Source organism: Orycteropus afer, unplaced genomic scaffold (assembly GCF_000298275.1).
Source record: "Orycteropus afer afer isolate SDZICR_OR568_19922 unplaced genomic scaffold, OryAfe1.0 scaffold00038, whole genome shotgun sequence".
Lineage (NCBI taxonomy): Eukaryota > Metazoa > Chordata > Mammalia > Tubulidentata > Orycteropodidae > Orycteropus > Orycteropus afer.
The window spans coordinates 1,152,178-1,169,345 of record NW_006921625.1 but is presented as its reverse complement, the minus strand read 5'-3'; the positions used below and the strand labels follow the sequence as shown (position 1 = coordinate 1,169,345).

Sequence of the window (17,168 nt, the reverse complement as noted above, 5' to 3'; positions counted from 1 at the left end):
ACATCAAGCTCAATTAGCATAACATACTACGTAAAAATACTGTGCTGCATCCTGCTTTTAATTGGGGTCTTAAAAGCTTGCAAGCAGCCATTTAAGGTACAACAATTGGTCTCTCCCTGTCTGGAGCAAAGAAGAATGAAGAAAATCAAGGTGCATGGAAACAGTTGGGCTAAGGGACTCGTGGCTCATGCAAACTTCAGTCTGCTTGACCCTGGGACCAGAAGAACTAAATGGTGCCTGGCTACTACTGTCAACTGCTAGGAAAGGGATCAAAGTAGGAGATCTTAGAAAAATGTGGAACAAAACTCAAAATCATAAAACAGACAAGGCTTACTGGTCTGATAGAGATTGGTGGAACCCCCAAGACTATGGCTCCTACTCACCCTTTCAGCCTGGAATTGAACTCACTCCCGTGGCTTCCAGCCAAGCAATAGACAGCCCTACAAGGTGAAGAGTTACACAGGTACAAGGTGAACAATTACACAGGTATACTCCTTAGAACAACCAACCAGGGGAGACCAGAAGGGTGGTATTTGCACAGGGACACAGCTCAGAGGGCAGGAAGGTAAAGGAAAGGACACAGGGGAAAGGGAACTATAGGGAGGGAGTGAGAAGACAGCTGTTACATCATGGGCATTGCCCACAAAAAATGTGTATGAACTGTTGAATGGAAAGTGAATTTGCTCTGTAAACTTTCACCCAAATCACAGTGAGAAAATTTAAGGAAAAAAAAAGCTGTGGGATTAGGTTTGGGGTCAGCGTACCTGACAGGAAAAGTGTGGCATGCGTGGGCCTGGAGCCCGAGTCGTCTGCTGAATGGGCAACCACCTTCTGCCCAAAGACTGCCTGAGCAGGTGCTCCTCTCCTGGTCTTCAGCCTGCCGTCCACACTGTGCACAGTGACGCCTCGTCTCTGGAAGGTGATGTGTGTGACTGCAGCGGCTGGTGGCTCTGGAGACGTTCCTTGGGTGTAGCATGTTTTGAAGTCGCGTGTTGCGTGCTGGCTGACAGAACGCTCTCTGATTCATCATTTCTCTCCTCTGGAAGCAACTGTATCTTCAGAGGAACTCCCTCTGCACGGTTCCTAAAGACTTCTTCCAGCTGCTGCCGAACCTGACGTGGCTAGACCTCCGCTTCAATAGGATTAAAGCTCTTCCCTCGGGGATCGGGTCACACAAGTAAGCCTTAGGTTGATGTTGACGAATTGTTGAAAAATTGTCATCTACTTAAAACATGCAGAATGCCTAGTGGGTGGTTGGTTTGCTGCTTCTACTCATGATTGAATTTTGACTTCAGAATAGAAACATTGAATGATGTTTTCGGTGCCAGCTAAAAGGGGTGCTGGCTGCATGTTCCCAGTGCAGATCCTTAGGATATAATTTAGGGACTTAGTGCTGCTGGGAATGCCAGGAGCAAGGGCGCCTTTATTGGGCACTCCCCGTGGGCTTGGCACTGCTGCTTCCCCTGACCCTGTGTTGCACACCATGGTGCCTCACATCAGTGGCCTGGAGGCTCAAGATGCAGCTGACGGAGGTAAGCCCAGACACTGGACTCCCGAGGACCTGAGGGTGTCTGTTTCCGGTAAATCATAACATCCTTCCAGGGGGGACGTCTGAACCCCAGGGCAAGCAGTGTGTGACCTGCGGCCGTGCTTCTGCAGCCCTGATCCCAGCCATGCCAGAGCAGGCTTCCGCCAGGGCACTTTCACTACACCAGCCCTTCCTGTCCTCACGTGGCCCTCTGCAGCAGCTGTGGGCTTCCCTCCCGTCCCTCCAGTGTACTGTGCAGCTGTCACCCTGACCTTCCCTGCATGGCCACAGCTTTCCATTCAGAGACGAACACAGCCCTACAGCTTCTGAGAACCTTGGAGACCCTCCTGGAAGGTACTTGAAACTTCACACTAGTAATTGTGGGGGCTGGAAATGCAGTGACAGGACGTGTGTGAGTCCACCCTGCAGCCTGCCCAGCCCCCATTCCAGGCCACAGCCTCCAGTGAGCATGCCTGCTCTCCCTCCTCCCAGAGCTAGCAGACAGCTGTGGGCGGTGCTCAGCCACTAGGGGCAGGCTCAGCCTTGGGGTGGAGTCGACGGAGGAGTAAAGCATTTGGGAGCTGCTCTGGGGACACAGAATGACTGATTCTTCTTTTGAAGGCCCCCTCCCACCCTTCCCCCTAGTCCATCTTCTCACCCACTCACATGTGGGGTGCTGATTTGTGGGGCACCTCCCTGCTCCGCACAGTCCCTTTATTCCTCTGAGGTCGCAGAAGTCTCTGATGCCTGGCATGCACCTTATCAGGAGTGAGGTAAAGAATGTATTTATTTATTTATCACTGAGATAAAGAATTCATTACAAAGTCCGTCAGCCAGCACTGCCGAGCACCTCCTGTATGCTGCCCAGAGCACATGGGGGTGAAGCTGGCACAGTCAGGGAGCTGCACTCCAGTGGGGACCTTAGAGACAGATGACAGATAAACACACAGTGTGCCAGCCACGATGGGCGCCGAGAACAGCGACGGGCGGAGAGTAGGTAGTGCTTGCACATGATCCTTGACCAGGACTCGGAAGGAAGGAGTAAGCCGCGTCATCGGGGGAGCACGTTTCTGGGCAGAGGACAGCCCACAGAGGCCTGAGGTGGGAGTGGGCTGGGCAGGTGGGGGGCAGCAAGGATGCCACGACTGATGCGAGCAAGGTGTGTGGGGAGGTGGCCTCACAGAGGGCAGCAGCTGTGCTTGGCTGCAGCTGTGGATCTTGCTCTGAACAAGATGGGAAGTCACAAGGCTTTCTATGGGGGTGATGGAGTCACTGTCAGGATGAGGTTAGGAGACCAGCCAGGAAGCTGCTGCAGTGGAGAGGGGCCGAGAGGGCCGGGGATGGCAGGGTGTGGGCCCTGGGAGGAAGGGACGTGTCCAGGGGCACCTCCCCAGTTCTGAAGCACGTCTGTGTCAGACAGCTGACAGCCCCTCTGAAACATCAGGGCAGCCCTGGAACGTTAGGTACGCGGTGCAGGACACCTGCTAGGGTGCACACGTGACAGCAGGAGGGCAGGGTTCTTGGGTTCCAACGAGGTGCCACTGGCATGTGCTGAGCCCTGGCTGGCCAGCTGGTGGCAGGATAGGAGTCTGAGCCACCTTGTCCTGGGAGCTTGACCTGAGTGGCCTTGTGGATCTTCTGAGCTTGTGGTCCTGGGCAGTGGGAGAAGGCCCAGTTTTTCAAAGGTCTGTGCTTAGAATAATGGACTTCTTTTTGTCCACGTTGTTTTTGCCTTAGCATCTAATTCTGGAGAGTAACTGCTACTCAAAGGGTAAAAATAAACTAAAGCCTAGTCCCGTAAGTGTGACGCATTTTCTGAAAATAAACACAATTCTGAAATTTGGGGATTCTTTGACTTTGCCAGTCAAAGCCAGCTGCTTAATGGGTTTAAGATATAATCTTGCATGTGCTTTACAGCCCATATATCATTAAAGTAGATCAACTTGCTGAAGAGCCCAAACATATTAATTAGGAATTTTAAGTAATTGTGGGCTTATTAAAAGCCTTAATCTTTTCAAAATGTGTGGTTAAAACAATGACAGTATTAATGTTCTCCCTTCTCAATGTCTGGCTGTAAGCTTGCTAGCAGAGACAGGACGAGAAAGTATTGATCAGTTCATATGCCTCCTTAATCAAGCAAATCCAATTCAATATAAATTTACATGCTCAGTGGAGAGTCAGTGATAGGAAGTGATCAGTGAGTAAACAGAATTACTGATCATTTTTAAGGGATTAAGATTGATAAGTTTATCATTTGAAGTGTGCACAAGAATTATCTTACGATATCAGATGGGTGAAAAATCCCCTGTGTACTTTCACGTTGGTAGTTGGTAAACATGCCTTCCTCCCTCCCTCCTCTCTGATGTATTTTGTGGTAGATTTTATAAGAAATTAGAAGCAGCAAAGTACATAGCCTCTGTCTTCAAGGACTTTACATTCTTAAATTGTGAAGGTACTGGCACACACACACACACACACAACCTGTGAAATAACACCTGGAATTGCATTCCCAGAGCCTAGAGGGAGGGGCTGGTTACAGGTGTCAGTGCTCAGTGAGATTCAGGGAAGATGGGGTGGAGATGAGCGGGAGTGCTCATGTCAATGGTTTACTACCAACTATTAACATGAAACAGCTCTTCAGAGAGGGTGGAACTTGACTTAACCCTTAGGAGAAGAAAGAAAAACAGGAGAATCCATAAAAGCCAACAAAAACAGGATAGGCGAGAGCCTCCTGATGGCTGCACTGCACAATGTTAGTGAGATGAAAGATGGACTCTGTGGTCACGTATGTTCAGGAAACGCTACCTTAAACCTGCTTCCTGACCTTAAGACTTCTCAGAGTCATGCACTGTGCATATGATGCACTGTGCAGTAGAGATCTCCCCAGCGTTTTTTACCACAGGAAACCTTCCTCCTAGAGTGTCTTCAAAGCCTGGCCTTCCTCAAAACACATCTCAGCAGACACTGGTACCACTTGGGGTACCAGCCCATATCAGGGCTTCTCAGTCTGGGCCAGTTCTGCTGCCAAGAGGCTTTGGCAATGTCTAAGAGACTTTTGTGATTGTGAAAACTGGGGAGGGACTACTGGCGTTTAATGAGTGGAGGCTGTGGGTGCTGCCAACATCTTAGAATTCCAAGGATAGCCACCCACAAATTTTTATCTGCCACCGAAGGTTAGTAGTGCTGATGAGAAGTCTGGCTTAGGTCAGCCAGTTTAGAGCCACATTTTTAATGGCAGTGGACAATATGTGTGTGTGTGTCTATATCTTTAAATATAGAAATGTGTACAACTGTATTAAAGCTGCCCCTTTAAAGAACAAAAATGAAATTTCATGGTATATTTTAAGGGTGGTCATTTAATTTTCTGCTTTCAAAATTATTATTTTGTTTTGTTTTAAAGGCATTTGAAAACTTTGCTTTTAGAAAGAAATCCTATCAAAATGTTACCTGTGGAGCTGGGTAAGTATTACAAAAACAGAAGACAGGTTTTAAGTGCTGTCATTTGAACTTACTGGGACTTGCCATGGGAAAGTCAGGCATAATACAGAAACGTGGGCTAAATGACTTGTAAAATCACTTCTAGACTTGAGGATGATACAGCTCCCCGCAGCTTTACTTGTATTATGGGTATTATATGTGTAAAAGTTTGACAGCATGAGTGGTCACTATGAATTAGAATCAGCTCTGTGGCAGCAGGTTTAAGGAACAGTATAATTGAAGATCTTTGTACCCAAAATATAGCGTAAGAAAAATTGCCCCTACCTTTGTCAGCCTTCTATGAACACATAAGTGGTATTCCTGGGATGAGTCCCACTTGATCATGGTCCATAATTATTTTGTATGCCTCTGCATGGAGTCGCTAATTTTTTGTCTCTCTTCAGATTTCATAATCTCTATGCATCTGTCTTCACATTTGCTAGTTACTTCTTCTGGCAAATCTCTTGAGCCCTTCTGATAAATTTTTTATTTCTCTTTTTATATTTTTTAACTGCAGCGTCTCCATTTGTTCTTTTTTTGTAATTGCTACTCTTTATTGATAATCTTTATTTGGTGTGACATTGTCATCATCCTTTGCTTATTTAATCATAGTTTCCTTTAGTCCTGTGAACATATTTATAATGGCTGTATTGAAGTTTTTCTTGTTAAATCTGACATCTGGTCTGTCTCGCAGGCAGTTCTCGTTGTATGCTTTTTTTCCTCTGATGTTTGGCCCATCCTTCCTGTTTCTTTGCATGTCCTGTAATTTTTGGTTGGAAACTGGACATTTTAGATAATATAGCAGCTCTGAGCACCAGTCTCACCCTTTCCCCCTGGGACTTGTTATTTGCTTGCTTATTTTTTAGTGTCTAGCTGGATTGTTTTAATGAACTCTTTCTTTCTCTCTCGTTCTCTCGTTCTCTCTTTCTCTCTCTCTCTCTCTTTCTCTCACACACATACACATACACACACATACACAGTGTTAAGCCTCTAGTGTTGTACCTCAGTGAGACACATCTTTGGGTCTGCCCACCAGGGACAACAGTGGCACAGGACTCTGTCCCTCTCCTTCCCAGCCCCACTCAGCAGCTCAGCTCCACTGATTGCCAGATAATTGTACAATTGTTTTTGATGATGCCTTGAGGCCTCAATTGCTCTGCAAACTAATCTGGTCGAATTGTGACTCCTGATGGAATAGTTTCCGAGATCCCTTTTTGCTATTTGTTCTGACTTCAGGAGGGCTCCTCCCAGAGATTTTATGTACTTGTTCTGTCCTGCAAACTAGCTGGCCTCCAGTCTAGGCTGTATCTTCATTAAATGCATAGATCTCACAATTGCCTTTCACCATGATCTCTACTGTTCTTAAGAGTAACTTGTAATCTAACGTCTGATCTCCTCTACTTCCGTGACGGGTAAGAGCCAGGATCAGCATAAAGCTTGTTCTCTTGAGGTGAAGGTCAGCCATACCTTCACTCTCCAGCTGTCTTCATGTACACTGATCTTTTCTTCTGCTGTTGGTTTCATCCAGTAAACTTTTCATCTCTGAAAGTTCATTTTGGTCTTTTTTAAAAAAACTTCCATGTCTCTTCTTTACATGCTTGGCTTTTCTCACCCTTCTTGAATATATGGAACGTACTTATAAAAATCCACTGCCATCAAATCAACTCTAACTCATAGCCACCCTGTAGGATAGAGTAAAACTGCCCCACTAGGTCTCCAAAACTGTCAGTCTTCTCAGAAGCAGACTGCCTCATCTTTCTCCCATGGAGCAGCTGGTGGGTTCAAACTGCCAACCTTTTGATTAGCAGCCAAATGTCTTAATGACTGTGCCACCAGAGCTCCTTGAAATGTAGTTATACTGAATTTCAGTCTTCTTAATTATTAATTCTATCATCTGTGTAGAATTTTCTGGTTTAGTCTTCATGTTACAGATCGTACTTCTTACTTGTTCGCGTGCATGGTAATTCTTGATTGAATGTCAAGTTTGTGGATTATATCCTTGTTGAGGGCTGAATATTTTTGTGTTTCTATAAATATACTTGACCTTGTGTAAAATGTATTTTTAAGTGTTTTAGATATCTGCGTTTTGAAATACTCTTCTTCTGGGCTGCATTTCAGTTACTTGGAAACAGTTTTGTCTGTCTGGAACAGAGCAGGCTTTACCCTAAATCCCCAAAACCCACTCCCACTGAGTTGATTCCAACTCATAGCCACCCTATAGGACAGAGTAGATTTGCCCCATAGGATTTCCAAGACTGTAACTCTTGATGGCAGCAGACTGCCTTATCTTTCTCCTGCAGAGCAGCTGGTGGGTTCAAACTTCTGACCTTTTGGTTAGCAGCCAAACGCTTTAACCTCTGCACCACCATCACCTTTAACCTAGGTCTGATTTTTTTCTACTACTGAAGGAATACCTTTCGAGTACTTTGCTCAATGCCCTAAAAATTACAATGTTTTTCTACTCTTGTATCCTTGCAAAACTCACGTTTTTCTATTTGTGTGTGTTCTGTAGGAATTTTCTACATAGAAGATTGTGCCATCTGTGAATAAAGACACTCTCATGTCTTATTTTCCCAGATGTACACCTTTAAGTATTATTATTATTTGTCTTACTATACCACCTAGCCCGTCCTGTGTAATGTTGAGGGGAATAAGTGAGAGTGGACATCCTTGTATTGGTCCCAATTTCACTCTCGAGGAGTGTTTCTTCACTAACCCTGCTTGCTGTGCTAATCATGTCAAACCACTTTAGGGTGGCAAAAATACCCACTTCTGAGAGTGGGTAGCAAATCCCTGTAGTGTCCTGTAGACACCTCAGCCTTCCTTCTCTAGTCACTCCAGTCCCCTGCTGCTCTATGCAGCCCTTTCTCCCTCATGCCCAGTCACCCAGGGCCAGGTCACTGGGTACCGCTTCTTGATTTCTTAGGCCTAATAATCCATTGATAGGACTTGAAAACCCTGGGGAAAGGGCTATCTTTAATTTAGCAGAAAAAAAGGATCCACATAGGGCATGTCTCCAGGGAATTCACATACCCTCCCAAGAACATGTTCACTCTCACCCCCCAGGAAGCTCCCTGAGCTTCGGTCTTCCAGCTGCAGGGCCATGATAGATTACACGGTGCTTCCTAAGTCTTAGCATTGAGCCTCCAGGTTTCCTTCATGGTCTGATCAACCCCCACTCGCTGGCCTCAGGTGTGATCCACCTTACTGCCCGGGGCTTTGACACATTGACCATCTTATGGTGAAAAAAGACTTACTAAAGTCTTTTTAGTAAGTGTGATGTTATATGTAGGGTTTCTGTAAATATGTTTTTATTTGATTAAAGAAGTTTCTTCTATCCTTGGTTGAGAATTTTTGTCATGAATGGCATTGTATTTTGTCACATCTTCTGTTGATATGATCAAAAAGCCCTTTTTTCTATTACTAGTATGCTTTCTATCAGTTGATTTTTGGATGTAAAAATCATCTTTTATTCCTAGAATAAACCTGTCTTTGTCATAAAGCATAATTATTTTTGTATGTTGATATGTGGTTAATACTTTGTTAAGGCTTGTGACACTTATTTTCATGAGGGATACTGGTCTGCAGTTTTCTTGTATCTGTCTGTCTTTCATGTCCAACTGTTTACTGGCCTCATAGAATAAGTTGGAAGAGTTCTCTTCTTCACTCTTTTTTAAAACAGTTTCTGTATGAGAGCATTCCAGTAAGATGGTGGAATAGGCGGAAAGACTGCACAGACCCTCTTCAACAAACAAAAGGGGAACCCATTGACACAGATACAGAGGATAATCCTGGAGCCCTGAGCTTTGAAGGGAAGGATACATAAGTGGACTGGGCTCCAACTTGTGGAAGAACCTGCATGAAAACACCAAAAAAGTAGACATATGGAGCTGCAGTCCGTTGGCAATCCTGACAGCGTGGACAGCTTGGATATTGCAAGGTGGTGTAGGGACCTGAGAATTGACCTAAAGATCAGCCCTGCTAGCTCTGGTAGCGTAGTGCCTAAGGCACTTGACTGCTAACCAGAAGGCTGGCAGTTCAAACCCACCAGCCCCTCCTTGGAAGGAAGGTTGGGCAATCTACTTCTGTAGTGATACTGCCTCGGAAACCCAAGGAGGGCTTGCTATGAGTCGGATCCGACTTGATGGCAGATAACAACAGGAGCACCCAGAGGCTGCACGGAAGACAGCACTGGTGACGATGAATGAAAGGGGAAGCAGCAAAGAGGGAGACAGGCTGAGCCGTGGACTTTTGGCTGTCCGTGGGGTGTAGTCATTTTGTATGTTTACAAGTGGTTCAGCCATTTTGGATATTTAAAACGACAACGTTCTCCCATATTCCAAGGAGCTAAGAATAGGCTCCACTTGCCAGGGACCACAAGGAGATTCCAGACACGAACACTGGAAAGGTTCTAGTTTTCAGCTTTTTCTCTTTTCCCTGTTCCTGGTTCCCATTCTTTTTCTTTCTTGTGGTTCTCCCCATTCCTTGTTTTTCTTTTTGCATTTTTTGCATGTTTTTTCATTATTCTCCTACTCTACTTCTTTTCTCTTATTGCCTCCTCCCCAGATATTGCAGGTTGGTTTTTTTTTTCTTTTTTTGGTGATTGTTCCTGTGTGTTTATGCGGTATATATATTTTGTCCTCTTGCTTTTACTTGTTTGTTGTTTTTGTCTAACTGCGCGGGAGACAGCAACTGTGCCCATATGATGCAACCACACCCTCACCTCCTGCAGCTCAACTTACTGAGTGAGAACCACCACTTCCTTCTCCACCAAGTGAACAACAATAAACGACCACCAAGAAGAGCCTGACCTCACCCTTAACTGCGTTTCACAGTTAACAGAGATCTAAATACAACAACATCACAATGTCTTAGAGACAACAGACCATCAGAGTCCACACGAAGAAACAAAGTGGTGGAAACAAGGGAGCAGGATACAGACCCAGAACATACCCCTGAGGAAGAAGCAGCATTGGAACTTCCTGATAAGGAATTCAAAAGAATTAGACTTAGATAATCTTCAAAGAATTGAGGGACAGATAAAGGAAAACACAGACAAAACCCTAGGACAATTTTGGAAGAAAATACAAAAACAAAATGACAAAACAAATGGAACATTAGAAACGGTACAAAATCTACAGATATAAATCCAGAAGATTAATACTAAATTTTCAGAAATAGATAACACGTTGACAGGGCAAAGGAGTAGAATTGAATCAATGGAAGACAGTTAATGAGATCAAAGACAAATACCTCAGTACTTTGTAAAGGGATCGGCCAGAATAAAGATTAAAACAAAATGAAGAAAGCCTTAGGTTCATATGGGATTACCATTAAAAGGTATAACCTATATGTAATCACAATTCCAGAACAAGAAGAGAAAAAGAAAACTGAGAAAATTGTCCAAGATTTGTTGGAAGAGAACTTCCCTGATATGATGAAAGATGAGACTGTATCTGTTCAGGAAGTTCAAGGAACCCAAAATAGGATAGACGAGGCCCCCCCCCCCAAAAAAAGGCACCAAGACATATCATCATCACACTCATCAAAACCAAAGACAAAGAATCCTGAAAGCAGCACAGGAAAAATGTAAAGTTACCTACAAAGGACAACCAGAAAGAATAAGCTCTGATTTCTCAGCAGAAACCATGCAAACAAGAAGGCAGTGGGATGGTATATAAAAAACCCTAAAAGAGAAAAATTTCCAACCAAGAATTATATATCCAACAAAATTGTCCCTCACATATGATGGTAAAATTAAGAGATTTCCAGATAAGCAGAAATTAAAGGAATTTGTAAAAACCAGACCAACTTTACATGAGATACTAAAGGGAGTCCTTTGAACAGAGAACCAATAACACCAAACAACATCTGACCATTAATATGTAAGATGATATAACCCAGAAACCAACACAGCTATGGAAGTAGTGTCCAAAGTAAAGTAAGCTTACAAGATTGTAAACAGGGAACCAGAGACATCAGTTGACAAATGAGGACAACTATAAACCAAAAAGAGGGAAAAACTAAGTGTAGTTATAGAACTTCTAAATGGTGAGGAAGTCAAGAGAGTTGCAAGATAGAATGGATTGTTCTAAACTCAGGGAGAAAATTATAAATCACAGGGTAACCTCAAAGAAAATTGATAAACCCTCACATCACAATAATAATAATAATAAAAGGATAAACACAAATATTGGCAAATACTAAAACCATAGCAATAAAGAAAATGATAACACAATTCATAAACATAATGAGTTCAGCACAGAAAATTTTATGGAACAAAGAAACCAGGAACACCACAAAAAAAAACACATAACAAGATGACAGCAACCAATTCATACTTGTTGATAATTACACTGAATGTTAGTGGATTAAATGCACCACTCAAGAGACGGAGAGTTGCAGGCTGGATTAGAAAGCATAACCCATCAATATGCTGTCCACAAGAGACATATCTTAGAGACAAAGACAAAAGTAGACTAAGAATCAAAGGTTGGAAAAAGATTGTTGTTGTTATGTGTGGTAGATACGTTTGTGTTGTATGTTTGTCAACTTGGCTGGGCTTGATTGAGTGGAAATCAAGTCCATGGTGGAATCTACTACAAGCAGCTGAGTAGCTGCCTTTGGGATGTGCTCTGCTTCCTGTATATAAGGAGAAGCTTTGAGAATGATCTATAACCTGTGGCATGCTTGGACCCTGCGTGTAGCCGTGTCATTGATCAGCAGCCTGCTATGCTCTGCTGACCTTGGGACTTACACTGGACTTGAATTAATGGCCTGCTCTGTGATTTGGTAATAGCAGAACTGTGCTTGTCAACCTTGGGCTTGGCAGCCTCAGCAGCCAGCAGCTGTCTGAGTGAAGAGAAGCCTCAAGCTTCAGTGGGCTGGGAGCTGGAGGCAGAGCTGAAGCCCAAGACTGAGTGGCTTTCACCCAGCCCCCAGAGCCTGGCACTTTGAACTTGGACTTAAAGCCTCCCAATTTTGAGACAATAAACTCCTGTTTGTTAAGGCCATCCCATTTGTGGTATATTTCTTGTCAGAGCAGCACTAGGTAACCAGAACATTAAGTGCTGTTGAAAAAGATTTATCAAACAAATGGCAACCAAAAAAGAGCAGGGTGGCAATACTAATTTCTGATCAAATTGACAAAAACCACCATAAGAGACAAGTAAGGATGTTATATAATGATAAAGGATCAATTGAATAAGAAGATATAACCATAATAAATATGGACCCAATGAAAGAACCCCAAATATATAAATCAGACTTTTAACAGAATTGAAAAGGCAAATAGATGACTCCACAGTAGGGGTTGTTGTTGTTGTTGTTATTTGCCATTGAGTCAGCCCCGACTCAGTGACCCCTCCTTGGGTTTCCGAGGCAGCATCACTATGGAAGTAGGATTGCCCAGCCTTCCTTCCGAGGACTTGCTAGTGGGTTTGAACTGCCAACCTTCTGGTTGGCAGTCAAGTGCCTTAGGCACTATGCTACCAGACAGTAGGGGTAGGAGACTTTAATATACCACTTTCAATGAAAGAACAACTGGAAAGAAACTCAACAAAGATGCAGAAGAGCTAAACAATATAACCCACCAACTTCACATTATAGACATCTACAAAGCACTTCACCCAACAATAGCACAATATGCATTCTTTTCCAGTGCACATGGAACATTCTCCATGATTGGCCATATGTTAGGCCATAAAGCAAGCCTTAATAAATTTAATAACATTGAAATGCTGCAAAACATCTTCTCAGATCACAATGCTATGAAATTAGAAATCAACAATAGGAAGACCAACAGAAAAAGAGCAGACATGGAAATTGAACAACACCCTCTGTGAGAACGTGGGTCAGAAAAGAAAGAAAAAATTCCTTGAATCAAACAAGAATGAAAACACAGCATACCAAAATCTTTGTGACACAGCAAAAGCAGTGATCAGAGGGCAATTTATAGCAATCAATGCACACATCAGAAAGGAAGAAAGAGCCAAAATCAACACTTTTAAGCCAACATCTCCAATGATTAGAAAAAGAACGGCAAGAAAAGGCTATAGTTACCAGAAGAAAGGAAATAATAAAGATTCAAGCAGAAATAAATGAATCAGAAACTATAAAGAGAATAGAAAAAATCAAGACTAGAAGTTGGTTTTTTGAAAAGATTAATAAAATTGACACAAACCGCTGGCAAATTTAACAAAAAGAGTGAGAGAATACAGATAATATGAATAAGAAATGAAATGGGCAACATCACAACAAAACTAACTGAAATGAAAAGGATAATATCAGGATACTCCGAGGAACTGTACTCCAACAAATTTGAAAATCTGGAAGAAATAGATTTCTAGAAATACATTACTTACCTAAACTAACACAGACTGAGGTGGAAAAGTTGAACAGAAACATAACAAAAGAAGAAATTGAATAGGTCATAAAAAAAATTACCAACAACAAAAAAGTCCTGGCCCAGACGGTTTTACTGGAGAATTCTACCAAACATTCAGAGAAGAACTGACACCAATCTTACTATTCCAAAACATACAAAAACATGGAATCCTCCCAAATTCATTTTATGAAGCAAGCATAACCTTGATACTAAAACCAGGCAAAGGCATCACTGAAAAGGAAAACTACAGATGAATACGCTCCATGAATATTGTTATGTGCCATCGAATCAGACCCGCCTCATAGTGAACCCCCCTTGGGTTTCTGAGATGGTATCACTACGGAAGTAGATTGCCCAATCTTCCTTCTGAGGAGTGGCTGATAGATTTGAACCGCCAGCCTTCTGGTTAGCAGTCAAGTGCCTTAGGCACTGTGCTACCAGAGCTCATGAATGAAGATGTAAAAATCTTCAACAAAATCCTAGCCAATAGACTCCAAAAACATATCAAAAAAACAATTCATTATGACCAAGTGGGGTTCATATCAGGTATGCAAGGATGGTTCAACATTAGAAAAACAATCAACAATCAATGTCATTCACCACATAAATAAAACAAAGAAAAAGAACCACATGATCATATCAGTGCAGAAAAGGCATTTGATTAAATCCAACACCCATTCCTGATCAAAACTCTCAGCAAAATAGGAGTAGAAGGGACATTCCTCAGCATAATAAAGGGCATGTATACAAAGCCAACAGCCAATGTTATTTTCAATGTAGATAGACTGAAACCATTCTGCTTGTGAACAGGAACCAGACAAGGATCCCCTCTATCACCACTTCTATTCAACATTGTATTGGAAGTCCTAGCCAGGGCAATAAGGCAAGGAAGGGAAATCAAAGGCATCCAAATTGGTAAGGAGGAAGTCAAACTATCCCTATTTGCTGATGATATGATCCTATACTTAGAAAATCCAAGAGACCCAGTCAAAAATATACTGGAACTAACTGAGAGATTTAACATGCTGTTGTTGTTATGTGCCATTGAGTTGTCTTCGACTCATAGCGACCCCATGCACAGCAGAACAAAACACCACCCAGTCCTGTGCCAGCTCCGTGGTTGCTGCTATTCTTGAGCCCATCGCTGCAGCTACTGTGTTAGTCCATCTTGTTGAGGCCCTCCCTCTTTTGCTGACCCTCTACCTTGCCAAACATGACACCTTTCTCCAGGGAATGGTCCCTTCTGAAAACATGACCAAAGTAGGTGAGACGAAGTCTGGCCATTCTCACTTCCAAGGAGTATTCAGGCTGCACTTCCTCCAGGACAGATTTGTTAATTTTTTTAGCAGTCCATGGTACTTTCAGCATTTTTCACCAGCACCACAACTCAAAAGCATCAATTCTTCAGTCTTCCTTATTCACTGTCTAGCTCTCACATGCATATGAGGTGATTGGAAATATCATGGCTTGGGTCAGGCGCACCCTAGTCCTCAAGGAGACATCTTTGCTCTTCAGCACTTGGAAGAGATCTTTGCAGCTGACTTGCCCAGTGTTTCATGTCGTCTGATATCCTGACTGCTGTTTCCATTAATGTTGATTGTAGAACCAAGTAATGTGAAGTCTTTGACAACCTCAGTCTTTTCTCCATTTATTGTGATGCTGCTCACTGACCCAGTTGTGAGGATTTTTGTTTTCTTTATATTGAGATGTAATCCATACTGCAGACTGTATTCTTGAATCTTCATCAGTAAGCGCTTCAAGTAATCCTCACTTTCAGCAAGCAAAGTTGTGTTGTCAGCATATTGCAGGTTAATGATTCTTCCTCCAATCTTGAGACCACGTTCTTCTTCATATAGTCCAGCTTCTCAGATTATTTGCTCAGCATACAGATTGAATAAGTATGGTGAAAGGACACAACCCTGACGCACTCCCTTCCTGACTCTAAACCATGCATTGTCCCCTTGTTCCATTCAAACGACAGCCTCCTGGTCCATGTACAGGTTCCTCATGAGTACAATTAAGTGTTCTGGAATTCCCATTCTTCTCAATGTTATCCACAATTTGTTATGATCCACACAATCAATGCTTTTGCATAGTCAATAAAACACAAGTAAACATCTTTCTGGAATTCTTTGCTTTGAGCCAAGATCCATCTGACATTAGCAAGGTATGCCTTGTTACACGTCCTCTTCTGAATCTGTCTTGCGCCTCTGGAAGTTCTCTGTCAATATACTGCTGCAACCATTTTTGAATTATCTTCAGTAAGATTTTACTTGCATGCAATATTAATGATATTGCTTGATAATTTCCACATTCTGTGGGCTCACCTTGCTTTGAAATGGGTACAAATATGAATTTCTTCCAGTAAGTTAGCTAGGTAGCTGTCTTCTAAATCTCTTTGCATAACTGAGTGAGTGCCTCCAGTGGGGCATCTGTTTGTTGAAACATCTCAATGGGCATTTCGTCAATTCCTGGAGCCTTGTTCTTCGGCAGTTCCTTCAGTTCAGCTTTGACTTCTTCCTTCAGTATGTAGGTGCCCATCAGCTGAAGAATGGATAACCTAACTATGGTACATGTACTACAATGGAATTCTATGCAACCCCAAAGAATAATGTGTAATCTGCAAAACACCGTATAACATGGATGAACTTGGAGGACATTATGCTGAGTGAAATAAGCCAATCACAGAAGGATGAATATTGTATAAGTCCATTATTATAAAAAGTCAAGGAAAGGTTTATATATGGAAGGAAATTTTCTTTGTTGGTTACTAGGGGTGGGAGGGGAGGGGAGGGAACACTGCTAGATAGGTAGAGACAGGTATTGATTTTGGTGAAGAGAAGGGCAATGTACCAAATGTGAGTGATCAACACACTTCCTCTTAAAGAAGAGGAAGACAGAGAGAGATGCATGGGAGGTACAGACAACAAAGATGAACCCTTTTCACATATAGTACTGCATTGTTGGTGAAGGCAAACATTGATCTACGGGTGGATAGATGGGTAGACAGGCTGAACTATTAGGTATGTCTATGCAAGGGGGAGGAGCTCTGGTAGCATAGTGCTTAAGGTACTTGACTGCTAACCAGAAGGCTGGCGGTTCAAACCCACTAGCCACTCCTTGGAAGGAAGGTTGGGTAATCTACTTCGTAATGATACCACCTGAAACCCAAGGAGGGGTCGCTATGAGTTGGGCCCATCTTGGTGGCATATAACAACAACAGCAACAACAAGGCAGGAGGTGTGTGCCCATGACCATTTATAGGGTTGGCATACAATGTTTCTACAAGTGTATTGGTATGTTCTGTAAGAATTCCCAGGTATATAGTAGAGCTGACAGGGGACAAGGTTGTAGTCACTTCTTGGCCACAGCCACCTATCTAGAGGGAGTGAGTAGTTGGACCTGTGGGCTCAGGACCACAGTTGCAGGGGACATCAAGCTCAACTGGCATAACATACTACACAAAAACATTGTTCCACCTCCTACTTTGGTGAGTAGTGACTGGAATCTTAAAAGCTTGCAAGGAGCCATCTAGATGCAATGATGGGTCTCTCCTTTTCCAGAGGAAAGAAGAATGAAGAAAACCAAAGATGCGTGGAAACAATTAGTCAAAGTGACTGGTACACCATGCGATTCTCAGCCTATACGACTGTGAGACCAGAAGAACTAGATGGTGCCCAGCTACCAATGTCAGCCACTATGAGGGAGATCTATGTAGGAGATCCTGGATAGAATGAGAGAACAATATAGAATTAAACTCAAAATCATTAAAAAAAA

General features: G+C 43.0%; 1 protein-coding gene across 1 annotated transcript in view; it reads left to right on the top strand.

The window, feature by feature from the left end:
- The window catches only part of LRRC27 (leucine rich repeat containing 27), a 49,801-nt gene that overhangs the window by 724 nt on the left and 31,909 nt on the right, over positions 1-17,168 (top strand). Inside the window, exons 2-3 of the mRNA XM_007936785.2 lie at positions 1,047-1,177; positions 4,929-4,987. Coding sequence (XP_007934976.2) covers positions 1,047-1,177; positions 4,929-4,987 — 190 coding nt within the window. The remainder of the gene's footprint in view (positions 1-1,046; positions 1,178-4,928; positions 4,988-17,168) is intronic.